At 49.5% G+C, this 24,664-nt stretch overlaps 1 protein-coding gene across 2 annotated transcripts in view; it reads left to right on the top strand.

Annotated features, from left to right (window-relative positions):
- Positions 1 to 24,664, top strand: part of FAM227B (family with sequence similarity 227 member B) — a 221,390-nt gene that overhangs the window by 8,209 nt on the left and 188,517 nt on the right. For both annotated transcript variants that reach the window (XM_089782043.1, XM_089782044.1), the window contains exons 2-4: positions 2,806 to 2,859; positions 5,141 to 5,390; positions 9,691 to 9,758. In XM_089782043.1, the coding sequence (XP_089638169.1) occupies positions 2,809 to 2,859; positions 5,141 to 5,390; positions 9,691 to 9,758 (369 nt within the window). In that variant the 5' untranslated portion in view covers positions 2,806 to 2,808. The remainder of the gene's footprint in view (positions 1 to 2,805; positions 2,860 to 5,140; positions 5,391 to 9,690; positions 9,759 to 24,664) is intronic.

Genomic DNA, 24,664 nt, shown 5'->3' with positions numbered 1-24,664 from the left:
TCCATGAATGTATCTAGTTCTTTTTTGAACCCTGTTAAAGAGCTTGTTTTCTCAACATCCTCTGGCAAGGAGTTCCACATGTTGACTGTGCACTGCATTAAGACAAATTTCCTTTTCTTTGTTTTAAACCTGCTACCTATTTAATTTGCAGCTGCTGACTGGATCCTGCAAATTCACCCCATCCAGGAGGAGCTTAAGGACCACCTTGAAAATGCAAAAAGGGACTACAAAGCCCTTCTGCAAGCTAGACTACCAGTTTCTTGGACCTTTTCAGATTTCTCAGCAAATCAATCCTGTCACCTTTAAACTGCAGCACCAGTGATGTCTTAAGCAATATATTCTTTCCCCATATATCCCTCCTTTACAGAGAATACCACTTTTACATAGAGTACCACTTTCTAGATCCATCCCATCAGCTGCCCTGCCAATCAAGGTCCAAGGGCACAAAGAATATATAGGCCAGTCTATCCCTGAGTCTAAACTGCACAGAGGGAGACTGTGCTGCCTAATTGATTGGGAGGACTATCGTCCCAAGGAGTGCTCCTGGAATCCCACTGTCTATGTCCATGCCCCTGACCTGGTACCAAGGATCAGAAGAACCTAGGTCTGCAGAGAACCATCAAAAGCCATAGTGCTCCCACAGTGCCATCAAGTGGCCATGCATAACCACAGCCAGGGAGCACTAATTCCTGTAATTCAGTATTACTTTTACATTATATATGCAACAATAGTCTGTTGTTAGTAGATCAAAAACTTGTATTTAGCATTGATATGAAGATTACTAAAATAGCTTAGCTCAACATTATTACTGTCTGAAGCTTGTTGACTCACATTGAAAACCACTTGTAAAACACCTTAGTAGTTTTGAATGGCTGCATCAACTGAGTGGCGCATCAATGGAAGCAGGCTAGTTTTCTGCCCAGACTTTTCAAAAATTATGGTTGAGATTTTGATTGCCCAAAACTCAGGAAATGTCAAGGGGTTGATTTCAGTGGCCCTAGTTGCTAATGTGAAAACCTGATACTTATTTCCACGTCTACGTAAAATTGAACTGTTAAGATCAATACAGACTATCACACTAATAAGACTTTACTACATTTACAAAATATATCTATTAATAAATGTAGTTGTCCCAGGAAAATAGAATGCGCTTGGAATAGGATTACTTTTCATAAAATTAAACAGAAAAGAGACAGAATCACCAGGGAGGTGAAAGGGACTGGCTATGGGGATGCTCCCCCATCTGGGACTGCCCTAGCCTCAAGCTTCTCACCTCCAAGGTGCTCTTCAGGCAGGGCCAGAGGAGTTCCCCTCTTCCCCAGATTTATACAGGAAAGTTGCTCCTTGGTCACTGTCAGGGAATGAAGGAAAAGTGCACAATTTTCTGCATTCCTCACTCTGGCTGGGGAGCGCAGGTGATAGACAAGCTGTGCACTTTGTTCTCGCTACCTGACAGGAAAGGGAAGAGTCCTGGTATGAATCTGGGGGGAGGGACTTTAGCCCCCCATCTCTCCCGGCACATCCTCCTACACCCCCACTGCTCTGAGCCCCTCCTCACCACTGCCCTGACTCCTGCACCCCCTATACTGCCAACTCCCTCTGCCTTGAGCCCCTTCTCACTCTCCAACCCTGATTTCCACACCCCAAGCCCTCTGCCCTCAGCCCCTCCTCACCCACATCCCTGACTCCTGCATATCTCACACACACCAACCCTCAGCCCACCATCATTCCCAACCCTGACTCCTGCAACCTCTGTCCTGAGCCCCCCTCCCCCTAGCCTACACTTCTAGCCCCCTGCTCTGAGCCCCATAAATCCCCAAGCCCCTGCCCTGATGCCTGCACCCCCACATCTCCCATCGCATGCCCTGAGGACTCCTCCACCACTCTCCAACCCCTTATAATGAGCCCCTCCCCCCCCCCCCACTGCATTTCACCCCATACTTACATCTCTTACAGGTACTGTTGTATCACAACTTCCCCCCACAATCTCCTGCCCTGAGGGTCCCTTCTCCTAGGCCAGAGGAAGGAGGTTGTAGGGGTTGCAATATGGCAGTACTTGTAAGAAATTTAAGTAACTTTCACCCCTTTAACTGGCAAGATGAGTCAGAAAAATGGGATAAACCTGCAATAGGATTGCTTCTCAATAATTCTTACAAAAAGTAGATAAAATGGAGAAATATGAAGTAGTGTTCTGTTTTGGCACAGCTAAATCAATGATTAAGGTATAAACACTAGAAGAAAATGTTATTGCAACCACACTGACTATGGCTCTTTTTTTTTTTGTTAAAATATAGAAAATCATAAGAGTTTATAGGGATTAAGAAAAACAATACACGTAATGGAATTCCCATTTTTTTAAAAATTGTAAAACAAATGGAAAAATTTTAACACACCGTTTTTTTCAGAAATCAGAAATACAATTTCATCAACATAACACTGTATTGAAAAATACTATAATTTAAATAAAGCATGTATATTTTCCTTTTATTTAAAAAATCGAGTCAACAAACCCAGCAATGCTGGGTAAATGTGCTAGTTTATAAACATTTCAAATTAGTCAAAATATACCAGAAACTACATTTTTGTGATGCTGTGCCCTTTCTTTTTTCCACATTTACTCCTATTTTTTAATTCTCAAAATCTGGTTACACTCTATGGCTCTTTCATTTATTAGTGCTAACTAATGAGTATCTACTGTATACATTGTAGTGTTTGCTTTAATTATTTACTAGAACAGTACTTCAAGTTCCATTTTAATGCAATAAGGTATTTCTGTAAGAGTAATTCATATTTGTATGTTGACAGAAAATGCAAAGACCTCCTGGCACTTTTGAAGAATTTTTGAAGTCTCAGAAATTGGTAAATAGAATGCTTATTATTTTAACTACCCGTGTGTGTCTCTGTTGTTTGGAGTAAACATACAAGAACAAGGCCTCAAGCAAAAGCTATATGAATATAAATATTGAACCAAATTTGAACATGAATTATATCTCCTAGGTCCTTCGGCAGTGGAAACCAAGAGCTTTGTAGGAATGGCAGTCCTTCCAGAGACCAGTGCTTCTATTTATTAACTGTTTTTGTCACAGATAGGCCATGGAGGAAGTTTTGTGTCTGCTGTAGCAGCAATTCCTGTTTTATTGTGGAGGACATACTTGAGAGAGTACTCTGACAGCTTGTTTAATATAGATAACCAGGCCACGACTTTATTACCATAACAACAGAGCTGTAAACCTGAAGATTAAAAAGTTCTGGAAACTGTGATAGGAGAAAAGATCAGTTTTGCTTATTCTAACCATTCTACCTTGTCTTGCATTGATAAGCTGGTAGGGGGAGATTTTCCTATAAACTATATATCACCAAAACATTCCATATTAAGACTGATTACTAATTATGCTTCAGCCAATCATCCATTCTTATTTGGAGATGTTTGGGGAGAGAGAGCACTGCAGTAGACCTATATCTGTTTGTTACATGGGATAACTAGTTTTTATCTGAAACTTCCTATCTTCATAGTGAAACCTCCTATGAGTTGAGTTAAAACCTCATTTGAGATTGCCAGGTATGATTTCACCCCTCATATAACATAACTGTAAGGATAGATCTCCAATGAAGAGAAAATAAGTATGTGAACTCACTCAGGAATTTTTTGAATATTATTTTGGGGTACGGTGGTGGGAGGCAGAACAGACAAAAACCAGGGAAAAATTGAGGCAAAGGCATCTCGAAGGAACTGAGGAAAGCACAGTGGTTGATCTTGGAAGAAACCTGGACAAGGTTTTGGGGTCAGGATGAAAACTGAGTGCTGTGAGCAAAGGAAGCTATTTCACAATATTTGATTGCTTTTGCATTCAGAGACACCACTTCATACATTCTTTGTAAATATACAAAACTGCATGAAGGAAATTAGAGATGTGAAAGTTTAACCAATTAATCGGTTATCCTGTAAGCATCACCCTAACCAGGTATTGCTTACCAGTTCTGATTAACCAGTAACTGGTGGAGGCTGGAACAGTTCCTGCTTGCCCCAAGCAGGGGGGCTGTTCCAGCCCTGCAGGGGTCCCTCCTTGGGCAGTGGCTGCTGTCATCCAGAGCAGCCTCTGTCTGCAGGGAGTCCAGGAGCTCTGCAGGTAGGGGCTACTTCTGTGGAGCAGCCTCTGTCTGCAGAGCGCTCAGGCCCACTGTGGACAGGGGCTGCTCCAGCAGGGGCTGGGAGCCAATGGCATCCCCAGCCCCCATGTGGGGACTGGGAGCTGGTGGCAACCCCAGTGCAGGGCTGGGAGCAGACAGCCCCAGCACAGAGCTGGAGATGGGAGACCTGAAGTTTGGGAGCTGCTCCTGCTGGGCTGGATCAGTCTCCAACCTGGATCCTGCTTAGTCGGTTACCCTGTTAAACATTCGGTGAATCTATGACCACCTTCTCCTTCCACATGTGACAGCCTACAGACCTCAAATTTTTGGCTATCCACTCTGATGAAAAGAGACCACACTATTAACAGACTAGATCTCTGTGGGGTTGGTATAGTTGTCATCAATTTATTATGATTGTACTCTTTAGCCTTTAAACCCTGCCCTAGAAATGTACTTAATTCCATGGTAATTTTAAGTACTTCAGTGAGATTAGGTACTTGCCTAAAGTTAAGTACTAGTTTTAAGTGCTTTTCTGTATTGAGGACCTTAGGCTGTGCCTCTGCTTCCATGGGTTTCCACGACATATGGAAGACATTACTATACTTTCAGAAAACATAAGTTACAAAAGACTCTGTTTGTCTCTTAGAAACATGATAATGTTTCTATGCATGATGTCTCCTTTTTCAAACTAAAAAGTCCTAGTCATGTTAATTAGTCCCTGTGTAAATCCCTTCTCCCAGCATTATTTTTTTCTGCTCTTCTCTGGCCCATTTCTATTTTTTGCTGAGTGATGTAATCAAATGGGAATGCACTATTCAACATAAGAAAAAATTAGAATCCCTTAAATAATGATGTCAAAGTTAGAGATCATAAAAAAGTTGGGAAAGTGTGTTTTTACTGGAATTGCAATACATTGCAAAAATGTAAATTTCACATATGATTGATGCTTAATTTCATTTTAACATTTTTGATTATGCATAAGAGTAATTACTTTGCCATGTAATTATTGCAGGATGATTGGCCAAGATTTCCCTTTCTAGATGATGATCGTCCTTTGGTGAACAAATTAAGAAATGACTATTCATTTGATGCTATTTCTAAGTCTCTGTATGAAAATGCTCCACTACAAATCAACCTGGTCTCAGATTTGGAGAAGAGAATAAATGAGTGTACAACTGAACTGAAGAAACACTCTGAAAAAATATTTTCTTTTCCACAAAGACCAAGAGAGGAAGATGACCATCATGTTTCACTAGAACAAAGTAATGGGCAGTTATTTTAGTTATTACTACTGAGAATAATGGTGGAAAGGTGAATAAAATAATTTAATCAATTTCCTACTGTTTAAATACTGGCATAGCCCTCATGATTATGTTCCAGTTTTTGGAAATAACTGTGAGAGTGCACTGTCTAGTATGCAGGAAATGGGGGAGGAAGGCAGCGTGTTTATGTACACACACACACACACACACACACACACACACACACACACACACACACCCTGAATAAACATCCAGTGAAATTAAATAGAATGAAACTTGAATAGTAGAAAATGATCATATAGGGTGTGTCTAGACTACATGCCTCCGTCGACGGAGGCATGTAGATTAGCCAGATCGGCAGAGGGAAATGAAGCCGCGATTAAAATAATCGCGGCTTCATTTAAATTTAAATGGCTGCCCCGCTCTGCCGATCAGCTGTTTGTCGGCAGATCGGGGCAGTCTGGACGCGACGCGCCGACAAAGAAGCCTTTCTTGATCGGCACAGGTATGCCTTGTGAAACCATTTTAATCTATTTTAATCGCGGCTTCATTTCCCTCTGCCGATCTGGCTAATCTACATGCCTCCGTCGACGGAGGCATGTAGTTTAGACGTACCCATAGTGTTCAAGAGGGCTAGATCGTTGGTTCTCAAACTGTGGATCAGGACCCCAAAGTGGGAAGTGATCTTGTTTTTTTAATGGGGTCAGCAGAGCTGTCTTAGCCTTGTTGGGGTCCAAAGCCAAAGCCTGAGCCCCACCACCCAGGACCAAAGCTGAAGCCTGAGCCACACTTCCTGGTGCCAAAGCCCAGGATCTTCAGCCTTGGATGACAGGGCTCATATTATAGGCCCCTTGCCAAGGGCTGAAGCTCTTGGGCTTTATCTTTTGCCTCCCCGCTTGGGGCTTTGGTCCCCACAGCCGGGGTAGCTGGGTTCTGGCAGACTCGGGCTTCAGTACCTTTTCCTGAGGTTGTGTAGTTATTTTTGTTGTCAGAAGCAAGTCATGGTGCAATGAAGATTGAGAACCCTTGAGCTAGATTGTGTCTTAATAGGCTTGAGTAAGGAATGGTATATAACTTGAAGCCTCAGGAATTGTGCTGAGAAACATATATGCATAAGATGTATCACTTAGGAGTATCTCAGGGAGTCACTGTGCTTCAAAGAGGCACAATTCCTTTTTTAATTTCCTATCCTGACAACAAATTATGGTTGCCCTACATCTATTCAGTTACATTGTCTGATGCATGGAGAGCGTGGAGCCAAGGCTCTGCCAATTACTTGTTTTCCCAATCTACCTGCTTCACGGGGAAGGGAGTAAATGGATGCTTCCAATTCATTTACATAAAATATGTATGAGTTCTTTTGCTGCAGTCAGAGGCTCCAATAAATGAATACAAAAATAGCCTCAGGTTGAGAGTAGATGAAAGTGTTGTCTTTATGCAACACAATTAATTAGAACCTTCCCTTTACATTTCATCTGAAAGACACTTCCAGCAATTCAATGCATTGTCATTCCATGCTGGGCCACTTGTACAATAGTGAGTTAGAAAGGAGAGAGCCACTTCTTGAATCGTGAGCACCATGTTCTATGCTCATGAGCACACCAGATTTGCTTATGAATATCTTAGCAGATTGTACTTTGAATTGTTATGACTGCAGGGATATCATTATTGCAACTAATTGTGTTTTGGATATTTAACTAGATAAATTGATAACTGACTTCAGTAGAGATATGCCAGTACACTTCATCTGAGAACCTTTTTCAGTATTTATCTTTTATTTAACTACATATTTTAGAAATGTGCATCTATCTTTCTTTTGGGATGCAGCTTTCTCTTATTCTAATAAGCAAGGTCAGGGTTTGGTTGTCCTGGTCCAAGCTGCTTCCTGTAACTCCCATTGGCTGGGAATGGTAATCGGTGGCCAATGGGAGCTGCAAGAACCCATCCAATGGAGGCTCAGGTAAATAGAGTGGCAGCCCACCAGGGGCTAACTTTGGTGACCCACACCTTATTGCCCACATCTGGCCTAACTGCAGTGTTCTGTTAAGTGAGACACATTATTCCAAAAAGCATTTTTGACCCAAAAGTAATACACAGGTAGTTACAAATTATACCAAAGTAGATAGTCAACACTTCCTAAACTGCAGTTAATGATACTTTTTGGAATTGATATTTTTTCTGAGTAATATGTGGTAGTTGAGTTTTGTGCCCTGCAACATAAGAAAGCAAATTACAGTAGACTTCCGATAATCCGGAACCTTTGGGTCCTGGGTGGTGCCGGTTTATCGGATATGCCAGACTATCATGAGGTACTATAAGATGGATATATATATATATATATATATATATATATATATATATATATATATATATATATATATATATATATATATACATACACACACACAGTATATACTGTATATAAAGTGTTTTTAACCCTTTTTATTGTACATACTGTATACAGTATACTGTAATGTTTTAGTTTTTTAACCCGTTTTTACCCTTTTTATTGTACATACTGTAATGCATAAATTTAGTCATAGAATGAAAGACAATGTCCAGTATAGTACTCACCATTATTGTTGCAAAGCCTTTGAATACAGAAAGCAGAGGATACTATGTACAGTAGTGTGCAGCACTGGCTAATTACTTAAACTATTAATCACTTAAACTATTAATACAGTAACCACTGCTGCCTTGTGATTCATTTTTTGCCAAAGCTCACTCAATAGGCTCTTGCCATTTTGATGCTGGATTATCAGGAGTGCCGTACAATTGGATGCCAGACTATTGGAATTTTACGTATATGGGTACAGTATGGGTATGAAGTAAAAGTTCACATGGTGAAAATTCCATAAAAGTTCATGTATGATAATTGATGACAAAATATTAAATACTAATGCCTCATGCCCCATGCCCCAAGGATAATCTTTTGGTTAAGCATGGTTCTGAGTACTTATGATTTGTCTACATGGTGGAGTAATTTGCTCTGTGGGGTTGTGATTTCTAAAGCTCACTAAAGTTTTGTGCATTAAGAGATCCATGTAGACACCACACTCATGCTTTAAAAGAGTACTAGGATCTTTTAATGTGAATTTGCAGGGTCTATATGGACAATTAATACACAGCATGTTATTGCACTTTAGAAATCACATAATGCATTACCCTGCCATTCAGACAAGACCTTAATATCTCGGTGTCTTAATCCTCTATTTGTAAAATTGGTTTAATACTTCCCTTCTTCATATTGGTATTGTAAGTAAAAAAATAATTAATTGTAAAGAACTCCTATAAATACACAGAATTCCACAGCTGAGCAAACTCCCCAGAATGTCAACGACTTAAAAGTAACTTCTCCTCTGAAGTCCTAGGGGTGCACTCTCTTCTTCATTCCAGCTCAGAAAGAATAAATAGGTACACGCTAGATGCAATTGGATGTGTTTCTTAAATTTATATGGTGAATATGCCTGAAGATGTTAGACATGGGCAGTGACTCTTAACAGCGGTTTGCTCACAGTGTATTAAGCCATTGTATTTTGTTTAGTTAGGGTATGTCTACACTGCCACCCTAGTTCGAACTAGGGTGGCTAATGTAGGCATTCGAACTTGCAAATGAAGCCCGGGATTTAAATATCCCGGGCTTCATTTGCATGTTCCCAGGCGCCGCCATTTTTAAATGCCCTGTTTAACGGTAGTTCAAATTAGGAGCTTTAATTCGAACTACCTAGTCCATGCTGCATGTAGCCGCAGACAGGTAGTTCGAACTACGGGCATTTAAAAATGGCAGCTCCCGGGAACATGCAAATGAAGCCCGGTATATTTAAATCCCGGGCTTCATTTGCAAGTTCGAATGCCTACATTAGCCACCCTAGTTCGAACTAAGGTGGCAGTGTAGACATACCCTTGCAGTGTAATCCTTAACTTCCAGTTATAAATGCATGTGGGCAGTGTCAAATTTACAATAAAAGGAGCAAGTTTAGGCTCTGATCTGATGCATGAGCTTAAATGTATGTAAATACATAAAAATCTTTTAGCAAAAATGAGACCTCAGCCAGTCATAGCCTCCAAAAATGAAGTTATTAAAGAGAAGATGAGGAATACATAAAGGAAAGGTGAGTCCTGCTGAGCCTACCATTAATCTCAAAGATGAGTCAGTTCAATTACACACTTCATAAAATTAAGTACATAAGTTTTTGCATGTTAGGAGCCTTAGTTTGGTAAAGATCCTGAATTTGTCTTGAAGCTGAAAAAACAGAGGTGATCACTATTTTGTTGCTAAATCTTACTCTCTTTTTTTAAGCTACTGATACTCAACTTATTGATTCAGAAGACTTTCCAATTAAAAAAGACAACATGAAGAAAACAACGGTATGGTATTTATTTTAGTATTTTTTACTCTGTTACAGGTTCAGATAGTGAAGGCCAATGTTCTCTCTAAGCTGCACGCTTGTGCAGGCACACTATAAACATTTCCACCACTCCCCACCCCACCTCCTACACAGAGCTGTATAGCTTTGTAGCAGGCAGCATGTGGCTGCTCTGGCAGCCGGGGCCAGAGGAGCTGTGAGGTGGGCGGCAGGAGGCTGCTCTGTTGGATGGGCCAGAGGAGTCGTGAGCCACGAGGGGAGTGGCAGGAGGCTGCTCCAGCTGATGGGCTGGAGGAGCCACGAGGCAGGCAGCAGGAGGCTGCTTTGGCAACCAGGACTGGAGGACTCTCGAGCTGGGTGACAGGTGGCAGGAGGCTGCTCTGGAGGCCAGGGTTGGAGCCGCTCTGTGGGAGCCTAGGTGGTAGAGCGGCAGTAATTGGGGGAGACAGTGGGGCCAGCAGGCGAGACAATGGGGCCAATGACAGTGGTGGCATGGCACAGAATCCAGGTGGGTGGGGGGCAAAAGCATCATCCATCTGTGGTGGTAGGAGGTAAATTCCGGGTGGGGGGCAAGGTGCAGGGTCAGACACAGGTCTCGGGCAATGTTGGGGGAGAGAAAGGCGAGATGTGGGGCTGGGCAAAGGTTTCTGTACAGTGGTGCTTGGGCTGAGGGCCCTAGGCCCAGGTACTGGCTGTTTGTGTTTGGGGGGCAGATAGCATGGCCCTGGCACACTGTACTGGTGACATGTGGGGGGGCAGATTGCAAGGCTGGGCACAACTACATGTTCTTCTTCGAGTGATGTCCCTATAGGTGCCCCACTCTTGTTGCTTGTGCCGTGCATGCTCCCTGGCGCCTCCTTGTACCATTGGTGTCCATTAGGCGCGCGCGTGCCATGGCCCTCCTAAGTTCCTTCTCTACCATTCTCAGTGGCAGATGAAGCTTCTTTCTCTCGCCTCTTTTTTCACAAAAAAACAACAACAAATAGTTAATTCTGCTCAGTTTTCCTCATCTTTCCAAGTTTGAGTCCCTCCCAACTTCATACCAAAAAAACAACCCTCCCTCCCCCTCCCTCCCAAAACCAGGCTTTTTCTTCATCGTTTACCTGGACTTCATCTTTTTCCTTATGCCTGGATCCCCAGATTTTAAATGGTGTGAGTCCTGTTGAGATACTATGCCTGTTTCTAATGGGCATGCCTCATGCATAAAGTGCCCATCTGATTCACTGCTCCAATCTTACAGAAACAGCACACCGCAACCGTGCCAATAGGCTGAAAATGTATCTTTTTGAAAAGTCTCTTCAGCCACCACAGGAAGACTCCATGCAGGCCTAGACTGTCAGACAAGCCAAAAGATATGGACAAAGTTAGTCCCCCTACTTCTTCTGCCAAGTCAAAGTTGAATACCTGGGTTTCCCCAGCCAGATTGCCACCCCCGGTACCCAGCTTGTTGAGGGTGAGTGTCGGCATCTCCGGCACAGCACCACCTAAGTCATCGGTACCACACAAGAGGGCCCATTCTGAGCCCAAACAAAACCAATCGGTACTGGTGGCACCGACCATACCTTCCAAATCCAGGACACCTGCGAGGCACAGGTTAGCACCAGAGGCGGCACCAAATGCGACACTGAAAAGACCCCTCACTGAGATGCCTCCTCCCAAACCACCATCCCTGATGGCACCAGTAGTAGCGAGTACCTCACACACAGCCTCTGCACTGCCACCAGATTGCGCACAGCACCGTACGTTCCCTGCAATCCAGGCCTCATCAGCACTGCAATCTCCATGCTTATCAGTGTGGTCCATTCACTCTGAGTATGTCTACACTACAGCGCTAATTCGAACTAACTTAGTTCGAATTAGTTAATTCGAACTAAGCTAATTCGAACTAACGCATCTAGAACTAAAAACTAGTTCGAATTAGCGTTTTGCTAATTTGAACTAGCGCGTCCACACTGATTGGACGCAGGGGAGCATTTAAGGGCGGCTGAAACCGGTTCTGGCAGGGCATCAGGTCAGTAGTTGCTTTGTGTGGCTGCTGTCTGAGGCTATCTGAGGCTCGTGCTTAAAGGGACCCCCCCGGACAGCCGGTTCTCAGCTTTTCCTGCTTCCTTGCCAACCTCGCCGAGGGACAGCAAAGCGTTGGTCTCTGTGCCCGTCTGTGTCAGTGCTTCCCTTCGGGGCCGCCGCCGCAGGTGGCAACATGGAGCCAGAGCTCGCCCTGCACCTTCTGGTGCACGTTCTGGACTTGCTGCTGCAAGCCTGCCAGCAATGGCTCGAGGCTGCCTGGCACCTCCTGGTGCACGTCAGCCCCCTGCCTCTCTGCCTGGCCGCCCTGGGGGCCGTGGAGAAGCCGCGGCAGCGCCCCGGCACCGGCGTGCCCCGCCGCATCTGGCGTCTGGACACCAGCACCGACTGGTGGGACCGCATCGTCCTGGAGCGCTGGGAGGACCGACAGTGGACCAGAACTTCAGGATGAGGAGGGACACTGTCCTGGAGCTCTGCGAGTGGCTCGCCGCTGCCCTGCGCAGAAGGGACACTCGCATGAGGCCCGCCATCCCCCTCCAGAAGCGGGTGGCCATCGCCCTCTGGAAGCTCTCCACGCCGGACAGCTACCGATCCGTTGGGAACCAGTTCGGCGTGGGGAGATCCACTGTCGGAGCAGTGCTCATGCAGGTATGGCACTCGTCGGCCACTGCGCCGGGGAGGAGGGGGGCTGCGAGGAGGGGATGGGCTGCCCCAGAGACAAAGGGGGGACGGGAAGAGGCGAACGCGCCCCGCACCGGAGGGGTCGGTCTGTCCCAGCCGTACTACACGCCACCAGGGAGGTTGCTTCCGGGAGTGGGGCGCGGGGCACTGCCAGGGCACGTACGCTCCCAGCCACCCGGGCGCCCCACTGATTGGCGCTTTGCTGTGTCTCTCTCCGCAGGTGGTCATGGCCATCAACCGGGTGCTGCTCCGCAGGGTGGTCCGCCTCGCCGACCCGGACGCCGTCATCCGGGGATTCAGCTCCCTCGGCTTCCCCAACTGCGGGGGGGCCATCGACGGGACGCACATCCCCATCCGTGCCCCGGAACACCAGGCGTCCCGTTACGTGAACCGCAAGGGGTACTTCTCCGTCATCCTGCAGGCCGTGTGTGACCACCGGGGACAGTTCACGGACATTAATGTGGGCTGGTCCGGCAAAGCACACGACGTCCGGGTGTACCGCAACTCCTCCGTGTGCCAGCGGCTGCAGGACGGGACCTTCTTCCCCGACCGCCACATCAGGGTCGGGGACGTGGACATGCCCGTCTGCCTGGTGGGGGATGCCGCCTACCCACTGCAGCCGTGGCTCATGAAGCCCTACACGGGGCACCTCAATCCCTCCCGCCAGGCCTTCAATGCCAGGCTGACCAGGGCCCGCATCGTGGTGGAGGGGGACTTCGGGTGACTGAAAGCCTGCTTTCGATGCCTCCTCACCCGTCTGGACCTGGCCGAGCACAACATCCCTCCCGTGGTGGCGGCATGTTGTGTGCTCCACAATTTGTGTGAGTGAAAGGGGGAGGCTTTCCTGCCAGCCTGGATGGCTGAGGCTGACCGCATGGCTGGACACTACGGTCAGCCCCGCACCGCCGCCATCCGGGAAGCCCAGCGGGGGGCCGTCCGGATCCGGGAAGCTCTGCGGGAGAGCTTCCAGGTGGAGGGGGAGGACTGACCTCTCCCTTGCATGCCCCACTGGGGCCTTCTTCCACCCTACCCTGCTTCCCCTTTCCCCTCCCTACCTACTGTAAAATAAAGACACCTGTTTTTCAAACAAAAACGTCTCTTTATTTCACATAACTGGGGTGGGGGGAGGGAGGAATTAGGGTAGGAGAGGGGAGAGGGAAACCTGGGACGAGGGAGCTGGAAGGGGAGGGAAGGGAGGAAGGGAAAGGAAAGCTCAGGGGTGGGAGTCCGGTTGCCTCTCCCGTCTCGCCACACTGCGGGTCCGGGGGTGTCGGTGGGGAATGGTTGTGGAGGGTGGGGCAGGAGGGACGGGGGGTGTGGAGGAAGCAGGAGCGGGAGCAGGAGGGGGAGCTGGGGGAGCAGGGGGAGCTGGGGGAGCAGGGGGGGAACAGGGGGAGCAGGAGCAGGAGGAATTGGGAAGCGGTCGAGCAGGCTCTGGAGGTGGCCTCGCAGGGCATGGCCCTGCTCCTCCAGGGCCTCCAAACTCCTCTGGCGCAGCCTCAGGTCCTCCTGGACCCAGTGGTCCTGGAGACGGAGCTGTTGCTCCAGGAACTGTAGGTGCCGCCTCTGGTAGTCCTCCTGGTCCCTGGCTCTCCTGCTGGCCCGGGCGCGGGCGGCTGCTGCAGGCGGGGTGGTGCGCCCTGCAGGCCCAGGTGCTGCGGCTGTGGTGCAACAAGAACAGCGGTCAATTACCCCAGGGGCCCAGGTGTGTGAAACCCAGCTCCCCTCTGCAAGGCCAGGGCCCCTAGCTAGTTCGAACTAAGGGCTGTGTAGCCCTTTAGTTCGAACTAGTGGGAGGCTAAGGCTTCCCAGGTTTCCCTGGTGGCCACTCTGGCCAACACCAGGGAAACTCTATTGCCCCCCTCCCGGCCCTGGAGCCCTTAAAGGGCCACGGGCTGGCTACTCACTTTGTGCCAGTTGCAAGGCTGCAAGCACCCGTGCCTGCACAGCCTGCACCTGCCACACAATGAGCCAGCCATCAGAGGGCTCCCAGCCCTCCACTGCTCCCCAGGACCAGCCTGGCGGCTCCCAGGAGCCTGCCCGGGGGCGCAAAAGGCGGGCGCCCGCCTGGTCAAGTGCGGAGATCGTGGACCTCATCGAGGTTTGGGGGGAAGCCTACAATGTCCACGATCTCCGCACTAGCCACCGGAACGCGGCCGTCTACGGACGCATGGCTGCCAGTCTGGCCGCCAGGGGCCACCAGCGCAGCCGGGAGCAGGTGCGCTGCAAAATAAAGGACTTGCGGCAGTCCTACTCCCGGGCCTGCCTGCCAGGGGCCGACCCGGAGGCCTGCCCCCACTTCCATGCCCTGGACCGCATCCTGGGGCCTCATGCCGTCCCTGCCCCCCGGGACATGATTGACCCCGGGGCAGAGGGACCGCTCCTGGAGACGGAGGAGGAGGAGGAGGGCTCTGAGAGCCAGGAGCCTGCCGCCAGCCTTCCCAGGACCCGGGACCCCCGAGGCACGCCACAGACCCGCTCGCCTGCATCGTCAGAGGCCGGGGAGGCGTCCACCTGTGAGTACCCTCGTGTTCCCCTTATGTGTACGGGGGGCTGGGGCGAGAGGGAGCCCCGGGACCGTGAGCCTGGGCCTTGCCCACCATGGAGCAGCAGCTGGGGATCCTGCAGGGGCCCTGGCCTTGCAGAGGGGAGCTGGGTTTCACACACCTGGGCCTCTGGGGTAATTGACCGCTGGTCTTCTTGCACCACAGCTGCAGCACCGGGGCCTGCAGGGCGCACCACGCCGCCTGCAGCAGCCGCCCGCGCCCGGGCAAGTAGGACAGCCAGGAACCAGGAGGACTACCAGAGGTGGCACCTCCGGTTCCTGGACCGACAGCTCCGTCTCCAGGACCACTGGGTCCAGGAGGACCTCAGGCTGCGCCGGAGGAGTCTGTAGTCCCTGGAGGAGCAGGGCCGTGCCCTGTGAGGCCACCTCCAGAGCCTGCTGGACCGCTTTCCATTTCCTCCTCCCCCTGCTCCCCATCTTGCTCCCCCTCTTGCTCCCCCTGCTCCTCCTGCTTCCGCTCCTGCTTCCTCCACACCCCCTGTCCCCTCTGCCCCCCCCTCCACAACCATTCCCCACCGACGCCCCCGGACCCGCAGTGTGGCGAGACGGGAGAGGCAGCCGGACTCCCACCCCTGAGCTTTCCTTTCCCTTCCTCCCTTCCCTCCCCTCCCCTTCCAGCTCCCTCGTCCCAGGTTTCCCCCTCCCTTCTCCCACCTTCATTCCTCCCTCCCCCACCCCAGTTCTGTGAAATAAACAGACGTTTTTGTTTGAAAAACAGGTGTCTTTATTTGACAGTAGGTAGGGAGGGGAAAGGGAAAGGGGGGTAGGGTGGAAGAAGGCCCCGGTGGGGCATGCAGGGAGAGGTCAGTCCTCCTCCTCCTCCACCTGGAAGCTCTCCCGCAGGGCTTCCCGGATCCGGATAGCCCCCCGCTGGGCTTCCTGGATGGCGGCGGTGCGGGGCTGACCGTAGTGTCCAGCCATGCGGTCAGCCTCAGTCATCCAGGCTGGCAGGAAAGCCTCCCCCTTCCGCTCACACAAATTGTGGAGCACACAACATGCCGCCACCATGGGCGGGATGTTGTGCTCGGCCAGGTCCAGACGGGTGAGGAGGCATCGAAAGCGGGCTTTCAGTCGCCCGAAGGCCCCCTCCACCACAATGCGGGCCCTGCTCAGCCTGTTATTGAAGGCCTGGCGGGAGGGATTGAGGTGCCCCGTGTAGGGCTTCATGAGCCACGGCTGCAGTGGGTAGGCGGCATCCCCCACCAGGCAGACGGGCATGTCCACGTCCCCGACCCTGATGTGGCGGTCGGGGAAGAAGGTCCCGTCCTGCAGCCGCTGGCACACGGAGGAGTTCCGGTACACCCGTGCGTCGTGTGCTTTGCCGGACCAGCCCACATTTATGTCCGTGAACTGTCCCCGGTGGTCACACACGGCCTGCAGGATGACGGAGAAGTACCCCTTGCAGTTCACGTAACGAGACGCCTGGTGTTCCGGGGCACGGATGGGGATGTGCGTCCCGTCGATGGCCCCCCCCGCAGTTGGGGAAGCCGAGGGCGCCGAATCCCTGGATGACGGCGTCCGGGTCGGCGAGGCAGACCACCCTGCGGAGCAGCACCCGGTTGATGGCCTTGACCACCTGCGGAGAGAGACACAGCAAAGCGCCAATCAGTGGGGCGCCTGGGTGGCTGGGAGCGTGCGTGCCCTGGCAGTGCCCCGCGCCCCACTCCCGGAAGCAACCCCCCTGGCGGCGTGTAGTACGGCCGGGACAGCCCGACCCCTCCGGTGCGGGGCGCTTTCGCCTCCTCCCGCCCCCCCCTTTGTCCCTGGGGTGGCCCATCCCCTCCTCGCAGCCCCCCTCCCCCCCGGCTCGGTGGCCGACGAGCGCCGTACCTGCATGAGCACTGCTCCGACAGTGGATCTCCCCACGCCGAACTGGTTCCCGACGGATCGGTAGCTGTCCGGCGTGGAGAGCTTCCATAGGGCGATGGCCACCCGCTTCTGGAGGGCTATGGCGGGTCTCATGCGAGTGTCCCTTCTGCGCAGGGCAGGGGCGAGCCACTCACAGGAAGGTGTCCCTCCTCATCCTAAAGTTCTGGGTCCACTGTCGGTCGTCCCAGCGCTCCAGGACGATGCGGTCCCACCGGTCGGTGCTGGTGTCCAGACGCCAGATGCGGCGGGGCACGCCAGTGCCGGGGCGCCGCCGCGGCTCCTCCATGGCCCCCAGGGCGGCCAAGCGGAGAGGCAGGGGGCTGACGTTCCCCAGGTGGTGCCAGGCAGCCTCGAGCCATTGCTGGCAGGCTTGCAGCAGCAAGTCCAGAACGTGCACCAGAAGGTGCAGGGCGAGCCGTGGCTCCATGTTGCCACCTGCGGCGGCCCCCCCGAAGGGAAGCACCGACACAGACGGGCACAGAGACCGACGCTTTGCTGTCCCTCGGCGAGGTTGGCAAGCAAGCAGGAAAAGCTGTGAACCGGCTGTCCAGGGGGGTCCCTTTAAGCACGAGCCTCAGATAGCCTCAGACAGCAGCCACACAAAGCAACTGCTCACCTGATGCCCTGCCAGAACCGGTTTCAGCTGCCCTTAAATGCCCCCCTGCGTCCAATCAGTGTGGACGCGCTAGTTCGAACTAGCAAAACGCTAGTTCGAACTAGTTTTTAGTTCTAGATGCGTTAGTTCAAACTAGCTTAGTTCGAATTAACTAATTCGAACTAAGTTAGTTCGAACTAGCGCTGTAGTGTAGACGTACCCTCCGAGATCACCAGTCCCATCAATCTTCCACAGTGAAGCCAGCATGGGGCCAAACAGACACTTCTCATCTCAGCACTCCAGTCCAACTCAGAGGTACCCCCTCTTGGGAGTCTTGCTTACCTGCCTCCACCCCCGTTTGGTACATCACTATCATACCCACCACCCTCCTACCCAGGACAATGGCATCCCTGAGAGTCAGGGTCTTCTCATAGGGGCCATCACATGGCTCCATCAACAACATTGAAAAGACCACCTCAGTCCCCCCAACCCACACCATTGGCTACAGCACCAAACTCTCCAGAGCCCATTAAGTCTGACTTGGATGATTCTCTATCTGAGGGGGAAGACAGGTCCCTCCTATGCAACTCCTCTTTGCCAGACGAGGCTATCATTTCTACCACCCTACCTCCATCCAACAACTCTAAACAGTTCCAAGAACTTTTTTAAAAAGTATCTCTGACGCAAAGAATGGGACCTGCAGGAATTCCAAGAGAAACCATATCGCCTCTTGCATACCTTACAGCTCCCCACATCCTCCAGGATCGCCCTCCTCGTGGACGAAGCCATTATGGACCCCATCAATAACATCTGGCAAACCCCAGTGTCCATTACCCCCACCAATAAGAGGGCTGACCGCAAATATTTTATAACACTTAAAGGCATGAACTTCCTCTTTACACACCCTCCCCCAAATACATTAGTAGTCAACTCGGTCAGACACAGGGCAAAACAGCTCAACATAAGGTCCACTCCACAGGACAAGGACCATAAACAGATGGACATTATGGGGCGCAAAGTCTATTCTTCAGCTACCTTGATTCTTAAAGCAGCAAATTACACTGCTGTGCTAGCTGATTATGATTACTCCAACTATTCTAAACTCCAGGAACTCTTACAGTTTCTCCCAGAGCACAAAAGGCCAATTTTGCTCAGTGTCTTGCATGAAGGGCACACAATCTCCCGCATGGCATTACAGTCTACCGTGGATGTGGCCGACACTGCTGCCTGGATCACAGCTTCACCTATCGCTATGCGGAGACTGTCTGGGCTACCTAGAGACCTTCAGCAGAAAGTCGAAGACCTTCCCTTCAACAAGACCAGCCTATTTGCAGTGAAAACAGAATCCCGTGCGACCCTCCAGACTCTGGGCCTGTACACGCTTTCTTTCAAGAGATCAAGATATAACATCTACAGAAGGCCCAGAGAAACATACCGACCACAGTGCAGATATGACTTTCACCAAAAACACAAGCCTCAACGTTGTAGACCTCAGTGCCAACAACGGCAACCCTCAACATCCCTATCTTTTATCAAAGCAGCAGATTTGAATGTTTGGTTGAGAGCCAGAAAGACACCGCCACTGCTGACATACCACCAACCAGACAGCTACAGTTCAACCACCGCTTGTGGCCCTTTTTACACCAATGGGTTACAAATAACATCAGACTGATGGATATTGGATCTCATCAAAATTGGTTACTCCATCCCCTTTATTTCTCTTCCTCCTACCCACCCTCCCTTCCCATCCCTCTTCAGGGACCCCTCTCATGAGACTCTCCTTCAGCAAGTGGTCCTCCACCTCCTAAAAATAGCTGTGATAGAGCCAGTATCAATGGCTTTCCTAGGGAGAGGGTTTTACTCAACATTCTTCCTAACTCAGAGGAATTAAGGATTTAAGGAGTCTCAACAAATACTTCACATACCAACGTTTCAAGATGGTGACACTAGAAACAATGATTCCAGCACTAGATCAAGGAGGCTGGCTGTCGTCTCTCGACCTTAGAATCATAGAATCATAGAATAATAGGACTGGAAAGGACCTCGAGAGGTCATCGAGTCCAGCCCCCCGCCCTCAAGGCAGGACCAAGCTCCGTCTACACCATCCCTGACAGATGTCTATCTAACCTGTTCTTAAATATCTCCAGAGAGGGAGATTCCACCACCTCCCTTGGCAATTTATTCCAATATTTGACCACCCTGACAGTTAGGAATTTTTTCCTAATGTCCAATCTAAACCTCCCCTGCTGCACTTTAAGCCCATTACTCCTTGTCCTGTCCTCAGAAACCAAGAGGAACAAATTTTCTCCTTCCTCCTTGTGACACCCTTTTAGATATTTGAAAACCGTTATCATGTCCCCCCTTAATCTTCTTTTTTCCAAACTAAACAAGCCCAGTTCATGAAGCCTGGCTTCATAGGTCATAGTCTCTAAACCTTTAATCATTCTTGTCGCTCTTCTCTGTACCCTTTCCAATTTCTCCACATCTTTCTTGAAATGTGGCGCCCAGAACTGGACACAGTACTCCAGCTGAGGCCTAACTAGTGCAGAGTAGAGCGGCAGAATGACTTCACGAGTTTTGCTTACAACACACCTGTTGATACAACCTAGAATCATATTTGCTTTTTTGGCAACAGCATCACACTGTTGACTCATATTCAACTTGTGGTCCACTATGACCCCTAGATCGCTTTCCGCCTTGCTCCTTCCTAGATAGTCGCTTCCCTTCTTGTATGTATGGAACTGATTGTTCCTTCCTAAGTGGAGCACTTTGCATTTCTCTTTATTAAACCTCATCCTGTTTACCTCTGACCATTTCTCTAACTTGCTAAGGTCATTTTGAATTATGTCCCTATCCTCCAAAGAAGTTGCAACCCCACCCAGTTTGGTACCATCTGCAAACTTAATAAGCGTACTCTCTATCCCAATATCTACATCATTGATGAAGATATTGAACAGTACGGGTCCCAAAACAGACCCTAGCGGAACTCCACTTGTTATCCCTTTCCAGCAGGATTTAGCACCGTTTACAACAACTCTCTGACTATGGTTATCCAGCCAATTATGCACCCACCTTATCGTGGCCCTATCTAAGTTATATTTGCCTAGTTTACCTTGAGGATGCTTATTTTGATACATCCTGCCTGCAATCGTTTTCTATGATTTACAGTGGGAAGCCAACATTACTAATATCGAGTGCTCCCTTTCAGGCTTTCAACCTGGTTTTTCAAAAGGTTTTTCTTTCAAAACTCTAGCCATTGTGGTGTCATTCCTACGCCGTCAGAGAGTCATAATATTCTGATACCTGGACAATTGTCTCATAAAAGGCACATCCTTCCAGGAAATGCAACACATGGTCAATATCACCACGGACCTTCTACTTCATCTCTATTTCCATATAAACTACCAGAAGTCCACAGTCCAGCCTACTCAAACTGTAGAATTTATAGGAGTACACATTGACACTGTCACAGGCAGGTCAGCTTTGTCCATGCAGATTCAAAGCCTTTCACAACCTCATAATGGCGGCACATGTGACCTCCACTACAACGGTCCGTGAATGCCTCAAGATCCTAGGCCACATGGCTGCCACCACTATGTGGTCCAAACAGCTAGGCTACTCATGAGGTGCCTCAAGTCCTGGCTGACCACACTTTACACCTATTCCCGGGACCCCCTTTCTAAGATGGTCACTATCCCACCACGTGTCCTCAGTTTACTGGAATGGTGGACACATCCACACAATGTTCTACGGGGCATACCATTTCATCAGCCGACCCCCACAGTCACAATTTCTTATGGATCAGGGGCTCATCTTGGGCCCCTCACCGTACAAGTCCTTCAGCGAACAAACACTCTACATCAATCTCCTAGAACTTGGGACTGTGTGCTGTGCATACCTCCACTTTCTGCACCACATAGCGCACAAGACAATATCATGACCGAAAACACAACTTGCATGTATTATATCAATGGACAGGGTGGGGCCTGGTCACCCTTCCTCTGTTTGGAAGCCCTCAAATTATAGAACTGGTGCCTTGCACACCAAATTACCCACATAGCCACGTACATCCCTGGGGTACTCAGTGTTATGGTGGACACTCTCAGCCTCAATTTTCACGACCATCACAAATGGGAGATAGATGCCCAAGCCCTCAAACATGTTTTATTTTTATGGGGACAACCAGACATAGACCTCTTTGCAACCAGAGTTAACCACAAGTATCACCTTGATTGCCCCAGAGGAGCCCTGCAGAAGGGTTCTCTGGGAGATGCTTTTTCCCTCAAATGGGATGCACCTTTGTTTTATGCTTTCCCACCACTCACCTTGCTCCACAAGGTTATCACCAAGATCAGAATAGAACGAGCCTTTATTATCCTCATCGCACCAGCCTGGTTGAGACAAACATGATTCCCTTACCTGTACAGATTGGCAATAGCAGATTCGTGCACCTTTCCCCCACAATGCAATCTTCTCCCTCAACATCACGGCACAGTTCTCCATCCGGAACCACACAAACTCCACCACCACACGTGGCTCTTTTATGGTTCCAGAATGCTGAAAACACCTGCTCAGAGCGAGTGAAGCAGATATTAATCAACAGCAGGAGAGAGTCCACCAGGAAAACTTACCTTTACAAGTGGACTAGATTCTCCCAGTGGCTCAGACACAGTCATCCCATGCCTCCTGATACCACACCTATCCCCCTCATATTAGACTGTTGGAACTAAGCTGGTCGGGCCTATATTTTAATACGGTAAAGGTACACGCAGTGGCAATAGCAGCCTTTCATCAAACCACTGACGGCAACTCTTTCTATTCAGACCCAATCACCAGACAATTCTTTACCAGTCTCCAAAATACTTTCCCGTAGGTTTGGCCTCCAGTCCCCATTTGGGACCTTAGTAACATCCTTAAGAGTTTGACTAAGCCACCCTTCGAGCCTCTAATAACCATGAGCAAGTTGCACTTGTCCATGAAAGTCACCTTTCTGGTGACCAGAACCTCCAGCAGGAGAGTGGGGGAGCTTGCTGCATTAATGGCAGACCTCTCCCCCCCCCCCAATATTTACTAAGGACAGAGTAATCCTTCCGCTGCACCCCAAATTCCTCCCAAAGGTCCCCTCTCTCTTTCACATTAACAAACCCATACACATACCTGTGTTCTTTCCCGAGCCTCTTGCTGATCCATCCCAAGCTGCATGGCATACATACCCTTGAAGTCCGCCGAGCACTTACATTCTACATAGATCAAACAAAATCACGGAGAATAATGCCCAGACTCTTCCTATCCTTTGCCAAGCATTCCAAGGGCCAAGTGGTCTCCTCCCAGAGGATTTCCAAGTGGATGTCATCATGTATTCACACACATTATACTATCCATGACAAACAACCACCAGACACTATCATCACCCACTATCACTGGGCCATGGCCTCCACGACTGCTTTTCTCAAAAATGTGCCTCTAGAGGACATTTGCAAGGCAGCCACCTGGTCATCTGACCACACGTTTGCAAAACACTACTTGTTTACTTCTGTCATCTATGGCTGTCGGACAAGTGGTGTTATTCTCAGTGACAGTGGCAGGGCTCCAAACCCACTTCTATGATTCATGCTTTGTAGTGACTAATGCTTTGTAGTCACCCAGAGCGGAGCACCCACAAGGTACGTCTAGACTACACCTCTCTGTCGACAGAGAGATGTAGATTAGGCACGTTGAAATTGCTAATGAAGCAGGGATTTAAATATCCTGCACTTCATTAGCATAAACATGACCACCGCTTTTTTTTTGAATCGGAGGTGTAGTCTAGACACAGCCACAGGGACATCACTTGAAGAAGAAAAGGGAGTTACTCACCTGTTCAATAATGGGAGTTCTTCGAGATGTGTGTCCCTATGGGTGCTCCACTACCCTCCCACCTTCCCCTGCTTTGGAGCCTTCTGGTCTAGTGGCAAGGGTAGAGAAAGAAGGAAGGGGGCCGTGCCGTGTGCGTGCCTAGCAGACACCAATGGCACAAGGAGGTGCCAAGGCATGGATACGGCACAGCAGGATGCTGCTGAAAACATCTCCAGTTGCCAGCATGAGGAACACTCACGGGGACACACATCTCGAAGAACCCCTGTTACTGAACAGGGTGAGTAACTCTCTTGCATTTGTGGGAGTAGGCAGTTAGCCAGGCCTATCCTGGTACCAGGTGGCTGTGTGTGGCCCTGATGGGGGCACAGGTAGAGGGGCATGCATAGTGTTTGTTGGGGACAGCAGCCAGCAAACTGAGTGGTTTTCTGGGTGAGTGGGTGCAGAGTCAAGCACATTTTTAAATATCCAGTTTTTAATATTTTTTCTAACATAATTAAATTTTATATACACACATTGGGGTGTTTTGACCCCTGTTCACTACGCTTGCCAAGCCCCGTCTCTGGGGTTAGGCAGGCCCAGCTCTCTCCACAGACACCTAGAAGGGGCGGGCTGGGGCCGCAGCCATCCCAGGCCTCTGAGCCCCTCCCGTCCTGGCTGCAGCCAGCCTAAACCTCTTGACCATCCTCTGGCTGCCGGAGGAGGGCCAGGGCAGCGCAGTCCATGCAGATCGCAGTCTCTCAGCCCACTTTCACGGTCGGTTTCTTGGAGGAAGGCCAGGGGCCAAGCCAGCCATGGCAGTTAGGTCTCTCCCCCAGTGGCACACATCCAAACAAATGCACATGGCATCAATATTGGTGCACAAGATTAAACTCACTCCCATCGTGGATGGAAAATCTTTCAGGGAATACTGGTAAAGACCTAATTTTTCAAAGGAGCTTCTGTCATGCATTTCAGACAGAGATTGTGGCCTGCCCTATATGATTACATAGATAAAACTACTCAAAAATATGATCATGTTTTATATTGTCAGATAATATTTTGTAGTATAGATAAGATAGACCTAAGGCTTTTGAATGCCGCATGTCATTGTTACTGGCAAGAGTAAGTCTCAGGTCCGACACTGGGTTCTCAAAGTACAAAAAACGCTACGCAGGTATCTGTCAAACACAAGCAGTTATTTCCTGACAGCTAACAGCTGCACCCCTTCACTAGAAGGGCAACATAACAAAGAAGTGGCATATCTTATGTCCCTTCCTGCTAGCTGGGGATCCCAAGTTGGCTGCAGACGAAGTGGGAGGTTGTCTCAGCTTCTGAG

The sequence above is a fragment of the Pelodiscus sinensis genome, chromosome 14 (genome assembly GCF_052426305.1).
Source record: "Pelodiscus sinensis isolate ZL-2025 chromosome 14, ASM5242630v1, whole genome shotgun sequence".
NCBI lineage: Eukaryota > Metazoa > Chordata > Testudines > Trionychidae > Pelodiscus > Pelodiscus sinensis.
This window is presented reverse-complemented; position numbering and strand designations above follow the sequence as displayed.